Below are 18,403 nucleotides of genomic sequence, written 5' to 3'. Positions count from 1 at the left end.
AACACGCCAGAACAATCGATTCATAAATGAACACCTGCATTTCAATACAGTTTTGTAAACATTTAACTTAACTCTCACCTTAAACCGTAAGCATGACTTTAGAACAGGCTATATAGTATACAATTCTTGTATGCAACAGACTCCTTGTACGAAACCATATGATATAACAAACATAACAATAATTCATCCATTTTGTCCAGCCCGGTCATTTAACTCTCGACTTTGTCATCGGGAGAACTGGCTGAAACTGCAGAAGATTAAACATATGATTGCTTGTTTATGACTAGCTTCATTTTTGTTATGACGATATTATAGACAATATATTTATTTTTAATTGAATACTTTATTTATTTTATAATTAAAATAATTTTTAGGGTGTGATGGAAACATATTTAATACCAATATATATATATATAAATAACGTGAAAGTGCTTTTTCTTTTACCAAACACTTGAACAGAAAAGCCATTTCAACATAATACCCTTTTTAGTCATTACACACAGCTCACAACACTTTCACACAAATATTTACCAAACACTCAAAAACTGATTATTATACAAACAACACTTATAACAAAAAGTTTACCAAGCACCAAACTGCTCTCTCTCACAGCAAATCTGAGAGAGATTATTTTAACATTATAGTAATACCAAACTCGCCCTTAATCAATGATCAGTAATTAAGGACGATTCTTGCAAGAAACAAACGTGGAATAAACTTAACACGTCGGTTTTTATTATACTTCGCGACATGGATAATTACATAAGCGTTGGTGATGCCAGGTGCAGGACGTGGTTATGGCATGTTACATCGGTTATTATAAGAGACAAATGACATGTAATACCCTTTAAACGTCTATTGGTTTGTGTGCACGTCATTGTTTATGTTTTAGATGTCGGTTTCTTTGTTTGTTTAACGTAGTATAAATTAACCACGACGGTTTCTATCTTATCCAAGTCTTTTTTCCTTCATTTTGGGAGGTGGATAATTATCTGTACGTCGGTTCTTCTTTTGATCTTGACATGTAACACTCTTTAGACGTCTCAATTTTCATAAAACTGTCATCTAATGTTGTCGAAGATTTTATTTTAGGCTAATTATATAGTAATTACACATCGGTTCGTAATAAATCAGGACGTTGAATGCCTTAACGACATCGGGTATTAACCGTCGTTGTTTTTTATACAAAAGATGGTGGTCGATTTCACTACGGTTGAAAAACCTTCTAGATGATGGTGGTTTCCCGTCGTCTATTTCGATTTTTATAGTAGTGATTATATTTTTATTTGGAAATGCAGACATGTATAATGGCTTGAGCGCCACACCCTGTACTTATCTATAGTGTCAAAAATTATTATCTATCTATATAATATATTTTTTTTGAGTGGTATCTATCTACAAGTTAGTGTACCTACGTAAAATATACAGATACCAACTAATAATTAATTTAGTGATATTTCTCTTAGGGTTGAGAGCACTATAAGTATAAAAACCATTTACCTTTTTTTCACGAAAGAAAAACCTACTTAGCAAAGAAATAAAAATGTTATTTTCATTTGGAGTTTCGTGCATGTATAATGCACAAAGCTCGAGCACTACCCCCAAATTATAGTTATATATGTTTGTGAAACTAATTTTTCAATCTATACGTTGGGGTACCAAATTTTTTAAAGGAAATTCACTATTATACTCAAAATATGGGTCCAGATTAAAAAAAAAAAATCCTAACATAAAATAGACTTTAGAAACACACTCAAAGCCCATTTACAACATAACAAAGAGACTTTTAACTTATCATAAATTACAAAACTGACATTAATTTTTTAAAACAAGTCCAACCCCAAAACCTAGTAAAAAAATTCAAAACACTCAATAGGGCATCAAAGTAATTTAATAATCAAAGGTGTCATTTTTGGGTTTTTTTTTCGTTTGTTAATAGTAATTAAATGGTACATGATTTATCTATATCATTAGTGCTAAGAATGGGTGTATGACTAAATATCTCCCTTTTTTTTTATAAACTTTGTACTTATTTGAATATTGTACATATAATTTATGTATCACATATGTAAAAAGGGATGGGTAACTTATTTTTATTTCACATGAGGACATTTTCTAGATATATATTATATAATATATAAATAATATATGATAAATTTAAGAGCGACATGCTAGTGGTCCACTACTAGCAACATATATCAATATTGTCCCCAACTTAATCACCTTCATATTCAGTAGGTGTAGAGTTTTATACAAAAGGTCTTGATTCTATTAGTAGTGGAACCACTTATATGTTGTGTGAACATTTTGATGTGAGACTTTATATTGTTCAACACGACTCCTCATGTAGAAACACCACATAATGGTCCACATGTGAAGCCAAAACAATTTGAGTTATTAATCAGTTCAATTTCTGAGCAAAACCAAATAGTAGGCCAAGAAAGAGACAAGGCACATGTCTTCCATCTGCATTTATTCTCCATTGCAAATAGCTAGTGTGCATCAATCAGATTGTGCTACATCGCTCTTTGGGTTCGGAACATGTCGACATCCCAAAACCAAAACAATTGGAGTTATTAGTCAGTTCAATTTCTGTTCAAAAGAAAATATATAGTAGGCCTAGAAAGATATAAGGCACATGACTTCCATTGTCATTTTAATGCTCCATTGCAAATAGCCAGTGTGCATCACTAAAATTGGTTCCCAATACCAAGACAATTGGAGTTATTAGTCGGTTCAATTTCTGACCAAAACCAAATGGTAGGCCTAGAAAGAGATAAGGCACATGGCTTCCATTGCCATTTCTGCTCGATTGCCAACATTGGTTTGCATGACTAAGATCGTGCTACGTCATGTCGTTCTTCCAGTTTGGGACATGTCGCCATCCCTCAATTTCTGACCCATAATATTGTAAAGTTCTAACCAGGCTAACAATTTTTTTTTTTTTTTATAGAAGCTGTTGTGAGAATGGGGCGAATCGAACCTAGGAACACAGGTGCTAGGTAAATATTCTTAATCATTTAAACTACAAACCTCTTCCTAACTAGCCTAATATTTGTTATATTATTCATGTACATTCGACCCATAGACACTTTCAATCTTGCACGTTGAAGCATAAAAAACACATTACTTTTTTCTTTTTTAACAAACACAATTGCAAATTAAATTAGTACCCAATACCGAATATATATTACCCATATAGTATGTAGGCCTAGTTCTTACTTTTCTTTATACTTTTCTGGAAAGGCCTGCACGTTCGTAGAGCTTAGGTTTGCAATAAGAACCCTTTTGCAATTTCCAATTTTGGCATTAAGTTCCACGCCTATATAAATTTATCTGGATAGCCATGCTATCCCGCACTAATTAATCTCGAGCCAAATACATGGATTTGAGTAACGAAATGAGTTCTGCCAACCTACTCCAAGCTCAAGCCCACATTTGGAATTGCATTTTCAGTTTCATAAACCCTATGTCTCTCAAATGTGCAGTTCAACTAGGTATACCAGACATCATAAAGAAACATGGCAATCCCATGAGCCTTTCTGATCTTATATCTGCATTGCCAATCCACCCAAAAAAATCCAATTGTGTCCACCGGCTCATGCGAATCTTAGTGCACTCGGGCTTCTTCTGTCGCCAAAAGCTGAGTGAACTTGATGAGGAAGAAGGTTATGTGCTCACGGATGCTTCCAGGCTCCTTCTTAAGGACGATCCCTTAAGCGCAAGACCCTTCTTACTTGGCCAGCTTGATCCTTTTATAACCAAACCGTGGCATTACTTTAGCACTTGGTTCCAAAATGATGACCCTACAGCATGTTTCACGGCGCATGGGACAACATTTTGGGATTTGGGGAACCTCGAGCCAAGTCTTTCCCACAGTTTCAATGATTCCATGGCTAGTGATGCTCGACTAATCTCGAAGGTGGTGAGTAATGAGTATAAGGGGGTGTTTGAGGGATTGGAGTCCTTGGTTGATGTTGGGGGTGGTATAGGAACCATGTCCAAGGCCATTGCTGATGTATTTCCCCATGTGGAATGCATTGTATTTGATCTCCCACATGTGGTCGCTGACCTAAAAGGGAGTAAGAACTTGAAATTTTTTGGAGGGGACATGTTTGAGGCCATTCCTCCCACAGATGCAATTTTAATGAAGGTACGTACATTTCGTTGATTATGTTACCCCCAATCAAGTTATTATATATGCATATACACGAGCAGTTGAGAGCAATCAGTAAGTAAGTTAATATGACATTGAAAATTCCTTCTCATTGTAGAATGTGATTTCATGGTGTATGGTGATATTTTAGATCCCTTCTAGTTTCATGGTGTCGGTGCATGTGATAATTACATGCATGCAAGTAACAAGGACCACTCATTAAACCTTTTAAATTTTACCCTCCTGCTGCAGATATTTTAAGCTAAGAAATTAGTTAACACCGGATTAGGACATTTCCCCTTCAAACTTGTGAAGCTATAATAATTTGAATTATTTGAAGAAGCAAAGAAATTGAACACATAGCATAGATAATGTTTCCCAACAAACATACGATTGGCCTTATTTTTAACACGTATGCTATTTCCCTTAACTACATGTTTTTTGTTTATACCCTTTCCTTTTGCTTTGTTTTCGTTTTTATCTTTTTTATCTTCAAATTTTATGTACATGGTGGAGTTTTAGAGTAGTGATAGATAAAGGTCATATTCCATTTTTATTATAGCACCGACTAGTATCATTTTTATTATATATCTTAATAATTGTTTAAGATCGAAATTCTCTATTTGTATATCCGTCTCTTATGAATGGTGACTGCTCATGACTAGCAGTGGATATTGCATGACTGGTCCGATGAAGAATGTATAAAAATACTTCAGCGATCTAAAGAGGCAATTACAAGGAAGGAAAAGAAAGGCAAGGTGATTATCATCGACATGGTAATGAAGCAGAAGGGAGATGACCAATCAATTGAGCCGCAGCTCTTCTTCGATATGTTGATGATGGTGTTGTTTACAGGAAAAGAAAGGACTGAGAAAGAATGGGCTAAGCTATTTTCTGATGCAGGTTTCAGCGACTATAAGATAACTCCCATTTGCGGTTTAAGATATCTAATTGAGGTTTATCCTTGATATTCTCCTCTCCGGCTTGTATTGGTTTGGAATAATTTACATATACGCTTGTAATATTCATGTTTAAGCCAATTCAGGTTTATCCGTGATGTATAATTGTTTAACGAATAAAATTGTTCTTGCATTTTGTTTTTGTGATATTTGATTAGAATAATTTATATATCAAACTATATACCTCTGTAATCCAGTTGAAGGTAATATTTGAGGTTTATCTTTGATAAGCTCCAGCCTGAATAATCACAAGGACTTATGTGGCCTTCGACATGTAGTGTCCCTTCTTATAGAAAAATACTAGGCATATCACATTTTTATACTACATTATGTACCACTTCTCTAATAGACGTCGACCCCATCAATACACGTTACCCTTTCTTATATGTTGCTCTGGTAAAATACTCTATAGCCAAGCTCAATCAAAACTCAAGGTTGGGGTGTGATTTGACAAGTATTAGGGAGTCGGCTTAGGTAAGCTAATTCATTTAATTCTAAACCATTAGTAGGATCGTACTCTTTAAGCTTTTAATGCGGAAGCCCCAAAAGCAAACTCAAATGTATGATTCTTTGTTTAGTCAATTCTTTGAAGAAAATAAAGAAATTAAGAGAGTCAAATTTCTAATTAAGAGTCAAATTTCTAAGTTAACTAACATTTTGGCTATTAAATATACAAAAGAAATTAAGAGTCAAAAATACTTTTCCCCAACACTATTTGCTTCCTCAAAAGAAATTGGTCAAAACTCCAGAATTTTGGATCTTTTTAAACATGTAAAAATTAATATTCTATTGTTAGATGCAATTAAATAAGTTCATGTTTGTGCTAAAATTTTGGTTCACTTTATAGCCATCAGATCAATCCAAGGGCTGGGGAGAATTGAGATAAAGTTTGACAATTGGGTAGGTGGGGAACCCAAACCCGAATTGAATATCCAGCACGTCCAAAAAGAAGAAGAAGAGGGAAAGACGTCCGAAAAAGAAGCAGAAGAGGCAATTTCGAAGTTTGAACAGAAAAAACTCATCTCTCTAAAACCCAGAGGTCTGAGAAACCCAATGAAGGCAACGGCTAACGACAGTTGAAGGCAACGATTCGCCACTCACGTTCTCCAGACCCTGAAAAAGTAGTTATTTTGAGTAGAAGGGGAAAAGTGTGGATTCCAAATCAGTGAAGGGGCGAAGCAGTGGAAGGGGAAGGAGAGAAGTTGTAGTCGTTGGAAGTGGTAGGTTCCATTTGTGGAGCAAAGAAACAGAAACACCCCACACAGACGGCTTGCAATAACCAGCATTTGGTGAGTAATTTATGGAATTTGAGTTTAGGGTTAGAGTAATGGTTTTCCCCAATTTGTACCATAAATTTTGTTAGATTTGGCATCTCTTCGTTGTGCTTCAGTTGCATGTTAATTTTTGCTTGGGTATATGTTAAAAAAAGAATGAAAATCAAGTCAATAACAAGTGAATAACATGTCAATAATGATCTGAATAAGATAATGGTGTTGAATTGGAGGAGGCCCTCAAAACCTTCCACATTTGAAGCAGTGCATAGTGCAGATTATCTCTCTGGCGCTATAATATGTATATATATATATATATTTTTTCAAATAAATATGATTTCCTCTGTTACTAAATTTGCCTGAGAAACATGAGAAAAGATAATAATAAACTCATGAATAGAAGTGCAAAGCATTTGATGAGTAATTTATGGAATTTGAGTTTAGGGTTAGAGTGATGGTTTTCCCAAATTTGTACCATCAATGTTGTTGGATTTGGCATCTCTTCTTTGTGCTTGAATTGCATGGTAATTGTTGCTTGGGTATATGTCAAAAAACGAATGAAAATAGATGTCAATCACATGTCAATAACATGTCAGTAATGATATGAATAAGATAATGGTGTTGAATTGGAGGAGGCCCTCAAAACTTCCACATTTGAAGCAGTGCAGAGTGCAGAGTACCTCTCTGGCGCTAGAATTTATATATTTTTTGAAATAAATATTATTTCATTTGTTACTAAATTTGCCTATGATAAATGAGAACAGATAATAATAAACTGATGAATAAAAGTGCAAAGCATTTGAAATAAAGGTTGATCTATGACGATTGTGGATGACTGAAGAAAAAGCTAGAAAGAAAGATGAAATCTGACAATTGCTTAGCAAGCAGATAGCAGAGTAGATGCTTTGCTTTGCTTCCTTCCACTATATTTTTTATTTATGTAGTTTGTGTTGTGTATGAAATGACAATAATTGTCATGTGTGTGAAGTGCAGAACTTGCCTAGATTGCACTCACACGAGTATGGATCCATAAATAAAACAGGTGAAATTGTTTGTAATTCACATAAGCATTGCATTAACATGTATTTGCACAAAATGTGTCACATTGCGTTGATGATGTTAAAGCCTGTGATCAGTAATCCCTATGCTCATGTAATTTGTAAAATTTGTAATGTGCCTGGTTGACTAGTTGTGATTGTGCAAATACATGGTAGTATATGTGTTCACGTTATTTGACATTGTATTTGAGGAAATGGGATCCAACGTGGAGCTGGTATGGCCAGAGGCAGAGGCATATTCGTCACGGGTGAACAACTGCTCACATGCAAATTCATCTCTAGCTGCACTTCGAGCGAAGTTGAGTGCGGAACAATTAGAACAATTCAAGACATCATGCTTTGGCCATCTTCTGAATATAGATAAGATTCAGTTTAGCGGGCAGATTGTGCATGGGGTTGTGTTGCGTAGAGTAGCGGGGCAGGGTGTGAAAGACTTGGATGGACTGAGTTTCTTATTAGGGTGTGACGTTGCTCAGTTCACTCGTCAGGATTTCTGTTTGATCACAGGGCTTCGTTTTGGGGAAGTGCCTGAAGTTTCCAGTGGAGAGAGTGATGGAATCAGACTTCGGGAAAGATATTTTATAGACGAAGGAATTACATGCAATGCTTTAGAAGAAGCATTTCTGAGGTGCACAGAGGAAGATGACATCTACAAGCTAGCTCTTGTTTACTTTGCTGAGTTAGTGGTTTTGGGAAGGGACAAACATTTGAACATCAATCTAAATTACCTGACCCTTGTAGAGGACTTGGATGCGTTCAACAGGTATCCGTGGGGTTCGGTGTCCTTTGACAAAACCCAAGACAGTCTATTTTCTGCACCAACAAAGTATGTGAAAAGCTTTGAAAATGAAGAGGGAAGAGGGAAGGGGAAAAGTAAGGTAACGGGAACAAGCCGGAAGAAATGAGAAGGGCAAGAAGGATAAGCATGGTGAAGCGCAAAGGAGTGGCTGGAGTTTTAAAGGTTTCACGTATGCTTTCCAGGTACATGGTAATAATGTTCATGTCAGTTATGTTTTGTTTATCTTTAAAACATAAATAATGACTTTTGTCCTTTGAATTGTGTAGATTTGGGTATATGAATTAATTCCTAGAATGGCGGACCTGAATTACTGCAAGGTTGTTGATCCGACCGCTGTCCCGCGTATTTTGCGATGGAGAACTACTACGTCTGTTCCAGAGATGAGAAAGTTGAACAATTATTTTTTCCAGAGCAAAGAGGTTTGGTTTGCAGCCCTTGGAACTATTGATAAGATTGAATGAATTTATTAAGTAGAATGATTTAATATGACTCTTGTCTGTATTCTGAAACAGTCAGTTCAGTTGCGGGCGCTATGTCCGAGTGAAGAGGAAATGAGACAGCCATATTGGAGTTGGCCACAGGATCGCCCTGCTGTTGTCTCGGCAGAGCCAATTCCTTCTTCATGTGGTGATATTGATGAGTTGAACAAGGTGGTAAGCTTGTTGAGGTCCGAGTTGTTTCAAGTAAAGCGGGAAAAAGACGTCCTTCACTTGAAGGTCATACGGATGGAAAAACTGTTGGACCAATGTTTAGGTCCTCAGTTTGAGCAGGAAGTAAGGAGGGACCTAGCTTTACTGAAACAGAGGACGAATCGCTGTGTCGTCTCACATCTATTTAAGGGATATCCTCAAATGGATGACCTACTTCAACAGGATGAAGGGCCAAGTAACAGAAATGAGGGAGAGGAAAAGGAAGATGAAGGGATTGAAGGGGGTGTTGGGCCAAGTAATAGAAATGAGGGAGAGGAAAAGGAAGAGGAGGGGATTGAAGGGGGTGAAGGGCCAAGTAATACAAATGAGGGAGAGGAAAAGGAAGAGGAGGGGATTGAAGGGGGTGAAGTGCAAGGAAAACCAAGTGAGGTAGAGGAAGGGCAAAGGAAAACAAGTGAAGGAGAGCAAGTGCAAGTAAAAAGTAGCAAAGGAAAAAAAGGCCAAAGACAGAGCAGTGAGGGAGAGGAAGTGAAAAGAACGAGCAGTAAGGTTGAGGGAAACTGCAAAGGAAAAAAAAGGAGGGCAAGGAAGTGAAAAGACAAAGAAGTGAGGAAAAGGAAGTGCAAAAAACCAATGTGAGAAAGAAGATAATGAAGTCATGTTGCTTGGGGGTGACATTGGCGAGAGCACGGAGGGGACACAGCTTGAGTTTAGTATCCGGGACATTGATTTGGATCAACACACAGCTGTGCTATCTAAGTTGAACGTCTGGTTGAATCATAACGGTAAAGCTTCCGCACAAGGGGTCCAATTAAGGAAAAGGAAGAGGATCATTCCGAAGTGGAAGATCATTGAAGCCAGTGAATTGGTTCCAAAAACTGCGGCACAGACAACCGGACTGAAGACGTTAGACCCAATGAAGGCGATTCCCCATGATGATCTGGTGAATTTGCTGAAACTTTGTTGGGAATGGCGCCAGGACCCAAAGTAAGTCCCTTGCAATTATAAGATAGAAGCATGACTGTATATAATTTTTAATATTGGCCATTTTCTAAAACTGTTTTTATTCATAGTTTGGTGATGCAATTTGGAAACGTGGAAGCTGAGATTGAATTCTTGGCTTCCCTCGTGAAAGCTGATGGTTGGCTGAAAGGAGATGTAAGTGTAATTGATTATGCATTTGTTTTAATGTCCATAGATTATGAGATTGACAAGAAAAACATGTTGCAGCACCTTGATTTGGGGTTGTATCTCATGCGGAAGCGACAACAACAGTTGGAGGATGTTGAAATAGCTGACTGGACAACCACCGATGTTTTTTTTATGGTATGTCATCGGCCTTGACCAAGTGCCGTTAATAATTACACATTATCCATACACACCTTTATCGGAGGTGTTTAACCATTGATTGTTTTGTATTTCACAGAATCACATAAGTACTTGCTTTGCGGAGGATAAAAGGAAAAAACAGCAGGTTGGGTGGAAAATCAGAAAAAGTTTACTAAACGTTGTAAATGGGAAGGTTCCTCCGTGTGGGATGGATTGGCAGAACGTCTATAAGGTGTATACCCCATTTATGTTGACGAAGTACAAGCATTGGGTGGCTGTAATGATTGATCTGGTATTGTGTGAAATCAAAGTGTACGATTCAAAGGTTTCACTAATTCCAGATGACATCATAAAGGAAGAACTTGCCCCGCTATCAATTACGCTTCCAAATCTTCTCAACACCATGGACTTTTATGAAGAAGGTGTTTATGCAAACAATTGCAGCCGAGATTGGTGGTGTCCGTGGCCAATAGAGCGTGTGGATGTTCCACAACAGTCTAATGAGTAAGCACCGCTTTTTTTTAAATTTTAGTACTTTCAATTGTCAATTACGTTAGAATGTCATTAGTTGAATTGATCGAGTTCTTGTTTTGCTTCAGAGGCGATTGTGGCATGTTTGTGTTAAAGTACATTGAGCTTTTCAGCGCTCAGCTTCCGTTAGCTACTTGCACCTCGCACAACATGCCTTTTTTTCGGTTGAAATTGGCTGCGGAGATCACAAGGGGAGATGCTTACTTCCCATGATATTGGTTGAAGATGACAAATGGTACAGTATATGGTTTTGGGAATGTCCATTCTCAAACTAATGTAAATACACAATTGAGACGTACAAATCCTTTTCGAATTCTACCGCTAACTCCTTCATGACATTTACATGTTTGTTAACCAAACTGCATTGAATTGGAATTTTAAGACTGCATATGTGAATTGGGATTTGAAGATGGCTTTTTAAGTGTATTACATCATTGCAATGCGATATGTCATTGTTGATGCAAGCCACCATTAATCGCAATGTGTTGCATCATAATAGGTGTCTAAACATGCGAAATGTTTTCGGCAGCTCAGTACCATAAAAGTAGAAACAAAGACCCATACACAAAATGAACAACAATTCACTTGCGTTTCGACAAGCAATACACACACAACAGACAAACAATATACAAAAAATTGGCCTGCCATATACAGACAATAGACATGCAATATACACACAGTAGACATGCAATATACACACAGTAGACATGCAATATACACACATAGACATGCAATATACACACAATAGACATGCAATATACACACAATAGACATGCAATAATGATGCAATATACACACAATAAGGTCATGCAATAATGATGCAATATACTTCAGTCCCCAAGTACACCAACCATAAGGAAGTCGTATTGAATACGATATTAAACTTAACAGTTGTTCTTCCTACTAAAAGAAAGAATAAGGTCCGTTTCCCCCTTCATTCTTACTTGAGTGATACTTGTGGCCCCAATAAACATCCAATATTGGGGCAATGATATTCCATATACATGCAGCAAACTATCAATAAACCTTCAATAAACATTCAATATCGGTTCTATAACATGCCAAATACATGCAGTTACTAATAATAAAGAAGGAAACACTCCTCTTAACTTCAATAAACATTCACTATTTGTTCAATAACATGCGAAATATGAGATTATAATAATAAATAAACCTTCAATAAACATGTCAACCATCAATACATTGTCAATAAACATTCAATATCGGAGCAATAAAAACAAATTAATGCTTCGTATGATTTTATCGTATTGGCCCTGAATGACGGATTTTATCGTCTTCGTTATTACTTGGTTTTTGAAAGTAAGTGTTGGAACGTTTTTGCGTGTTTTCAAACAAATTAATGCATTTGTTGAAATTCAATGCCAATCCACGTATTTGAAGAACAAATATTACAAAATGGGTTTAGGGTCTCATTGGTGGTGCGTGCAACATGTCTTGTGCGGGAGAACTTTCACAAACTAGGAGAAGCCGTGCAGTTAAATGATCATTAACAGAACAAATAAAATGACAATTGATACAACTAATAAAACTAGTACCAAGTCCTTAATGGACTTCAGCATGTTCAGCACTCTAGCATCATACGTGTCATCTTGATGTTCCGCTTCAGCGGAGGTTACATCAACCCATTCGAATCCATTGCAACTGGTGGCTCCCTAATTGCAGGCATCATATATGGAAAATAATTATGTCAGAGGTAGACATAGGTTTTTTTTTTCACCCACATACATATTCTTTAAATTAAAACTTACATAGGAGGTTAGACACTTCCAGAATGGCTTCCCTCGATTTTTTTTCAGATTTTGAAACCCGAAGCACCATTGTAGCTCCACAATAGTGACACCTCTTTGTTTGAGCGGGAGATGAAGACGAAGACATGTTCAATCTTCTCAGTTGTAACTCTTCTCACTCAGATCTTCTCACTGAAACCTCTTCGGACTCATACCTTCTCACTCATAGTTGTGATTCATACCCCTTCACTCATAACCCTAAACTTGTAACTCATCTCTCTCTCATCTCTGCCCAAATCGAGTTATATTTATTTTTTTTGGGATAATTTGGTGGGTTGGTCACGATGTCGACACATGTACCGTCAGCATTGTGACATCTCTTAGCCCGAAAAGCAATATAAACTACTTCACTACCAATTATAATTTCTGAAAAATGAGGGGACAGTGCTTCAAATTTATTATTTTATTTATATTTCATTAAGGCAACTAGTTGGATAAGAATCCATAATTATTGGTTCCATTTTAATAACATTACTAGGGGTAGTTGGGTGTGGGAAAATGGAAAAGTATATGATGGGACCTTCTTTCACTAGTCAGTAATCCATCACATTTGTATCAATGAATTTGATAGTGGGATAATCCCAAATATGGCTATGCAAACAGCCATTTAATTAACTTTTTGACTGTCTGACTCTGTATGCACCGTTATGACGTTTATCCTTCTTTTGTCTTCAGTTTTAATTCACTTGGGTTCAGTTTCTTTGAAAACGGTCAACTTCGAAATACCCCACCTGGAAACACCTTTTCAAAACACTATAAATCATCCGCTAAAACAAAACGTGTACCCCAAATATTCTCGTTTTGCACCTCTGCCTCTCCTCAAATCGTTCCATTCCAAAAACTGTTCAATGAATTCGAAACACTTCACTACAATCGGAGGAAAGAGAAGGAAGCATGTCCATTTGGATATGCCCCAAGCCTTCATCCCGGAGTCCGCTTGGTTTCAAGTGATGTTATGCGTGGCAACCGAATCATCGGAAGATCTCTTCCGTATGGCATCTGTGTGCCCATTGTTCCAAACTTTGGCAAACAGTCCACAAGTGTGGAACACCATTTCAATGGCAAAGTACCCATACCATCCTATCTGGTACCGTGCCAGACCTACGGTCCAGCATTTCTTGGAACAATGCAGGGCTTGCGATAACCCTGAGTCCATATTTAGAGAAGCATTCGATATTTTTTTCAAGCACGGTAAGGTGGAAGCGTTGTATGGGATGCGCAATGCAGCCACGGCAGGCCATATGGAAGCGGCTTATGTAGTTGGACTACTTGGTATGTCCGAAATTGGTCAGTCAAAAGAGGATGCATTACAATTCTTGTGTTCTTTGAATCAACGTAACAACATTGATATGAAAGGAACCAGGGATGCTTTGACACGAAGATTAAACACAGCATGTGTTGCAACACATATCGTAGATATGTTTGACTATGGGAAGATTAAGTTTAATCGCTGCAGCGCTTGTAACAACAATGAATGGCATTTTGTTATTCAAGGCTGGCCTAGTGAAGACAAGATAAATCCTGCCTTCTGGACTTGTTGCAATCGATGCAAATGGCACCGCGAGAGTATTTTTTGGTCCAAACTGATGCGTGAGTATGTTGTGCGAGGGAATCACGTTTTTTTGCATTAGTTTGAGTACAAATTTACGGTTTTGATGCATTGTGGACTTGCTTCTCTTCACTTCTAGGTTGGCTGGCTACGTTGTACATATGTTGTATAAATGTTGTTTAAAAGTTGGTATTTTGTCATAAACCGTTTTATATATAAATGTATAATATTTATTAGATAGGGGAATTATTACTTACATCATAGACGGCTAGGATTGATATTTTATTGACACAGATATTTTGCTCACCGACCCCAATCTTCATATTTCGTAAACGAAAAGTCATGCATGGAGTAAATAGGTGTCTTTTCACCGGTGCTTGGGAATGACATTTTCCCACTCTGCAATGAAGGATTTGGTTACACGTTTCTTAAGCAAAAGTTGAACACTGATTGACGTTGAATACTTTTTTTGTGTGGAAGGAGTACAATGGATGACTTGTATATTTCCATATTATGTTTCAAAACATCCCTTAAACCTAAAAATTAAAAAAATTAACAAATTGAAGAACAAAGAAACCGATGAGCACTACAAATGGCCTATTCACACGGAAAATAAAATTGTTTTCAACAAGTTGGACTAAATATAATTAACAAAGGGACACCGTCAAAAGTAATATGATAATAATTATAATAACTGTGGATAAATAATAATGGGTAATGATTTCCCCACTCATAATAATAAAATACTAATGTAGCATAACCATGAAACAGGGAATTCAGTAGGAAGATGAAATCTTAATAAGTTCGTAGAAATTTTCGGATCATTTTTCTAATTTTTGTGTATTTAGTTCTGAATTTTCCAAGAAAAAGGAATAAAATAATAATTTAGGGTAAAATGGGAGGATGTGGCCATGTTGACTGACGTACACTTGTGCAAGTGGTGAAAGGTGACCGGCTGAGATTGCGCCAGGTGTCTTTTTGCAATTAGGGTTGGCTATTATAGTGGAAAAATCCATTGGAATAGGTAATAAATAGTAGGAAATTCCTAAAAAAGGTTGGGAAAATTACCCGGGCCTCCTTGTGACGTCATAAAACTAGGACAACCTATAAATCATCCGTCTTGCAATGAAATAATCCAAATTGTTTTACATAACTCACTTCCCTCTTAACCCAAAGTATTGATGTTTGTTAACTTGAACTTCAATAACCTACTTCAACAAGCATCTCCCGTTAATGTTCGGAATAATTTTTTAAAATGCGTAACAATGAATCGGAGAATTCAGCAAGGGAGATGGAGTGTCAATGAGTTCGTAGCAATTTTCGGAAATATTTTTGAATTTTTGTGTATTAGTTATGAATTTTATAAGACAAAGGAATAAAATAATAATTTAGGGTAAAATGGGAGGATGTGGCCATGTTGACTGACGTACACTTGTGCAAGTGGTGAAAGGTGACCGGCTGAGATTGCGCCAGGTGTCTTTTTGGAATTAGGGTTGGCTATTTTAGTGGAAAAATCCTTGATAATAGGTAATAAATAGTAGGAAATTCCTAAAAATGCCCCAAAAATTACTCCGGCCTCCTTGTGACGTCATAAAACTAGGAGAACCTATAAATCATTCGTCTTGCAATGAAAGAATCCAAATTGTTTTACATAACTCACTTTCCTCTTAACCCTAAGTATTGATGTTTGTTAACTTCAACTTCAATAACCTACTTCAACAAGCATCTCCCGTTAATGTTCGGAATTATTTTTAAAACTGCGTAACAATGAATCGGAGAATTCAGCAAGGGAGATGGAGTGTCAATGAGATGGTAGCAATTTTCGGATAATTTTTATATTTTTTGTGTAATTAGTTCTGATTTTTGTAAGGAAAAGTAATAAAATAATAATTTAGGGTAAAAAAGGAGGATGGGGCCATGTTGACTGACGTACACTTGTGCAAGTAGTCATAAGTGACGGGGTGAGATCGCGCCAGGTGTCCTCTTGCTATTGTTTTGGCTTTTTTTGTGCAACAATATGTGGAAATAGGTAATAAATTATAAGAAAATCCAAAATATTCCCGGATAATGACAAAATCAAAATTATTTGTACATAACTCACTTTCATCTTACCCCTAATTCACGTTAACACGTATATTTCGGATAATATTCGATTTAAAATTTGTAATAATACAATAATTAGTTTCACTATATACAATAATATGTTTTGTTATAAAAGTTGAACATAAATAATAATTGCACTTGCTTTGAAGCCATCATTGCAACTACGCCTAGAGCTTTCAAGACGTCAGTTCATATTCAATAAGTTGTCCACATGCAACTGCACCTAGAGTTTTAAACACGTCAGCGGTATTCAATAAGTTGTCCACATGCAACTGCACTTAGAGTTTTTAACACGTCAGAGGTATTCAATAAGTTGTCCAAATGACGCCGCATTGGGAATCACTAATATATTTTCAATCATGTCAAATCACATACAATAATGCCAGACTTGTTCTCAATAACCTCACACAAGTGAAGCAATTTTAAAACCCTTAGTGAATATTTGTCCTAGTCTATATGAGTGTTTATATATTCAGTCTGCATTTTTTTCACAGTATATGTTAACTTTTAGAGGGATTCCACAAACATAAAATATAAAGAAAGCAAGAAATAGTAGGAGATGAACCAGTACAAAAAACAATATATAAATGGTACATAATAATTCCATAACCTTGTCACAAACGCACTCACAAAAGGTTTTCCATAAACCTTGTCCTAACATATAATAAATAAAGGCAACATTGCATATGATGCAACCATGTCCAAATCTGATACGTGATCAAAAAAAAAATGGACATGGCAGCAACATATGACTGAAGTAGATGGGCTCTTTGCATCTTGTGTTTTCGTAATTAAAGACATCAAAATATTAAGGTTTAAATCTTCCATAGTAGTTAGCATCAAAATAGCTTTGAAGCAGAGTGTAACGAAAATTCCAATTCCACTGATTTGCCTCTGCTCAAACACGAGAACCAAAATGGTTACTTCCCTTGCTGAGTATATTTGGTGACGTCGGAAACGGTAATAGATGACCAATCAAACCCGGGTACGACGAGTTTTGCATAGGATCGGAAGTAGTCGAATCCAGCTTGCATCACACGCTTCTTTGACTCCACTGCATTAGATGAGTTCTTGTATTTTTGAACAGCTACACTCCGAAGTCGTTTGTGTCTACGCTTCATGCGCTGCAACTTCGCCCTATCCAGATTGGCCTGCCTTTTGTCATCTTCAATTTGGCCTTCAACAAATTCCAAACGTGCCCTTGCCCTTTGGATTTCATCAACAAGTTGAAGATGCCTCTCCTTCCAAAAACCAACAACTCTTTCGGACTCAAAACTTCCAACAAAATGGTCATTCTGTCTAGGAATGTGACATTGCTTGTCTGGTGACTCACTTGCGTGTCGAAGGCGGTCTTTGTTTGGAGGGGTGTTTATTATGCTCACATCAAACTTGGTTAGTAAATCCATTCTTTGGGGGGAATGAGTTTGTTTGGTTGAGAGAGTATCAGTAGATGGAGACAGATTCGGTGGAGGAGTGAGTTTTGTGTGGAAGGAGAATTTATATGAAAGGGGTGATAGTAATACCAAGAAAAGGGTTCCCGCCAAAAAATATTTGGTTGACAATGTATAAATTAATTTTTGGTCTGATACAATCTAAGTTTAATCCTAACTAGTTTGGTTGAGTTAACTAAGTAGATGTCACTTCCATTGAGTTTCTTTCAACCACTATCAGTGGTGTAAGGAGAGTGTGAGGTTGACATGCTTGAAAAGCAAAACCTGACACCTCTTTTTTTTAAAATTGAAAAAAAGTACATATGTTGACTACACACAAGCTTTGGTATGTTGGTCTATAAACCTATGTTCCCTTTCTCAAACGAAATTGCATATGCAATCCTCATCCTCCCAAAACAAAGAGGATTATTCAAGCATGTCAACCTCTTCAGGCGCCAACAATACAATCGAAGATGACAAATTGGAGTCGCAGGTTCTATTTCCACATTCTACTCGCCGTCCCCTTCCTTTTTCAACATCATTTGGGAGTGAGGGGGACTCCGATGATCCATTAGAGGCAATACATGCAGTCAGTGCCAAGCTGGATTATAATTCCAGACTGATCAATTCATGGCACGAGAAATGTGTTGAAGACGAGGCAATTTTGGCTGATCTTAACATTAGAGTGAACAAAGCGTTCTCCCAAAAGAACAAGTACTTGAAGCTGAGTCATAAAAGGAAGCTGAAAGCTGAGGAGTTG

General features: G+C 36.8%; 3 protein-coding genes across 3 annotated transcripts; all 3 read left to right on the top strand.

The window, feature by feature from the left end:
• Positions 1–3,231: 3,231 nt before the first annotated feature.
• LOC117625003 (trans-resveratrol di-O-methyltransferase-like) lies at positions 3,232–5,264 on the top strand. The gene is made up of 2 exons (XM_034356554.1): positions 3,232–4,153; positions 4,825–5,264. Exons 1-2 carry the CDS (start codon positions 3,383–3,385, stop codon positions 5,122–5,124), a joined length of 1,071 nt encoding a protein of 356 aa, XP_034212445.1. The 5' UTR covers positions 3,232–3,382; the 3' UTR covers positions 5,125–5,264.
• A 3,120-nt stretch (positions 5,265–8,384) lies between these two features.
• On the top strand, positions 8,385–10,966 carry LOC117625539. The gene is made up of 8 exons (XM_034357083.1): positions 8,385–8,425; positions 8,510–8,662; positions 8,756–9,128; positions 9,640–9,880; positions 9,967–10,051; positions 10,124–10,219; positions 10,320–10,726; positions 10,822–10,966. The coding sequence occupies exons 2-8, from the start codon at positions 8,537–8,539 to the stop codon at positions 10,964–10,966; spliced, it is 1,473 nt and encodes a 490-aa protein (XP_034212974.1). The 5' UTR covers positions 8,385–8,425; positions 8,510–8,536.
• A 2,443-nt stretch (positions 10,967–13,409) lies between these two features.
• Positions 13,410–14,192, top strand: LOC117625538. Its single transcript, XM_034357082.1, has one exon. It carries the CDS (start codon positions 13,410–13,412, stop codon positions 14,190–14,192), a length of 783 nt encoding a protein of 260 aa, XP_034212973.1.
• Positions 14,193–18,403: the final 4,211 nt, after the last annotated feature.

The sequence above is a fragment of the Prunus dulcis genome, chromosome 4 (genome assembly GCF_902201215.1).
Source record: "Prunus dulcis chromosome 4, ALMONDv2, whole genome shotgun sequence".
NCBI lineage: Eukaryota > Viridiplantae > Streptophyta > Magnoliopsida > Rosales > Rosaceae > Prunus > Prunus dulcis.
This window is presented reverse-complemented; position numbering and strand designations above follow the sequence as displayed.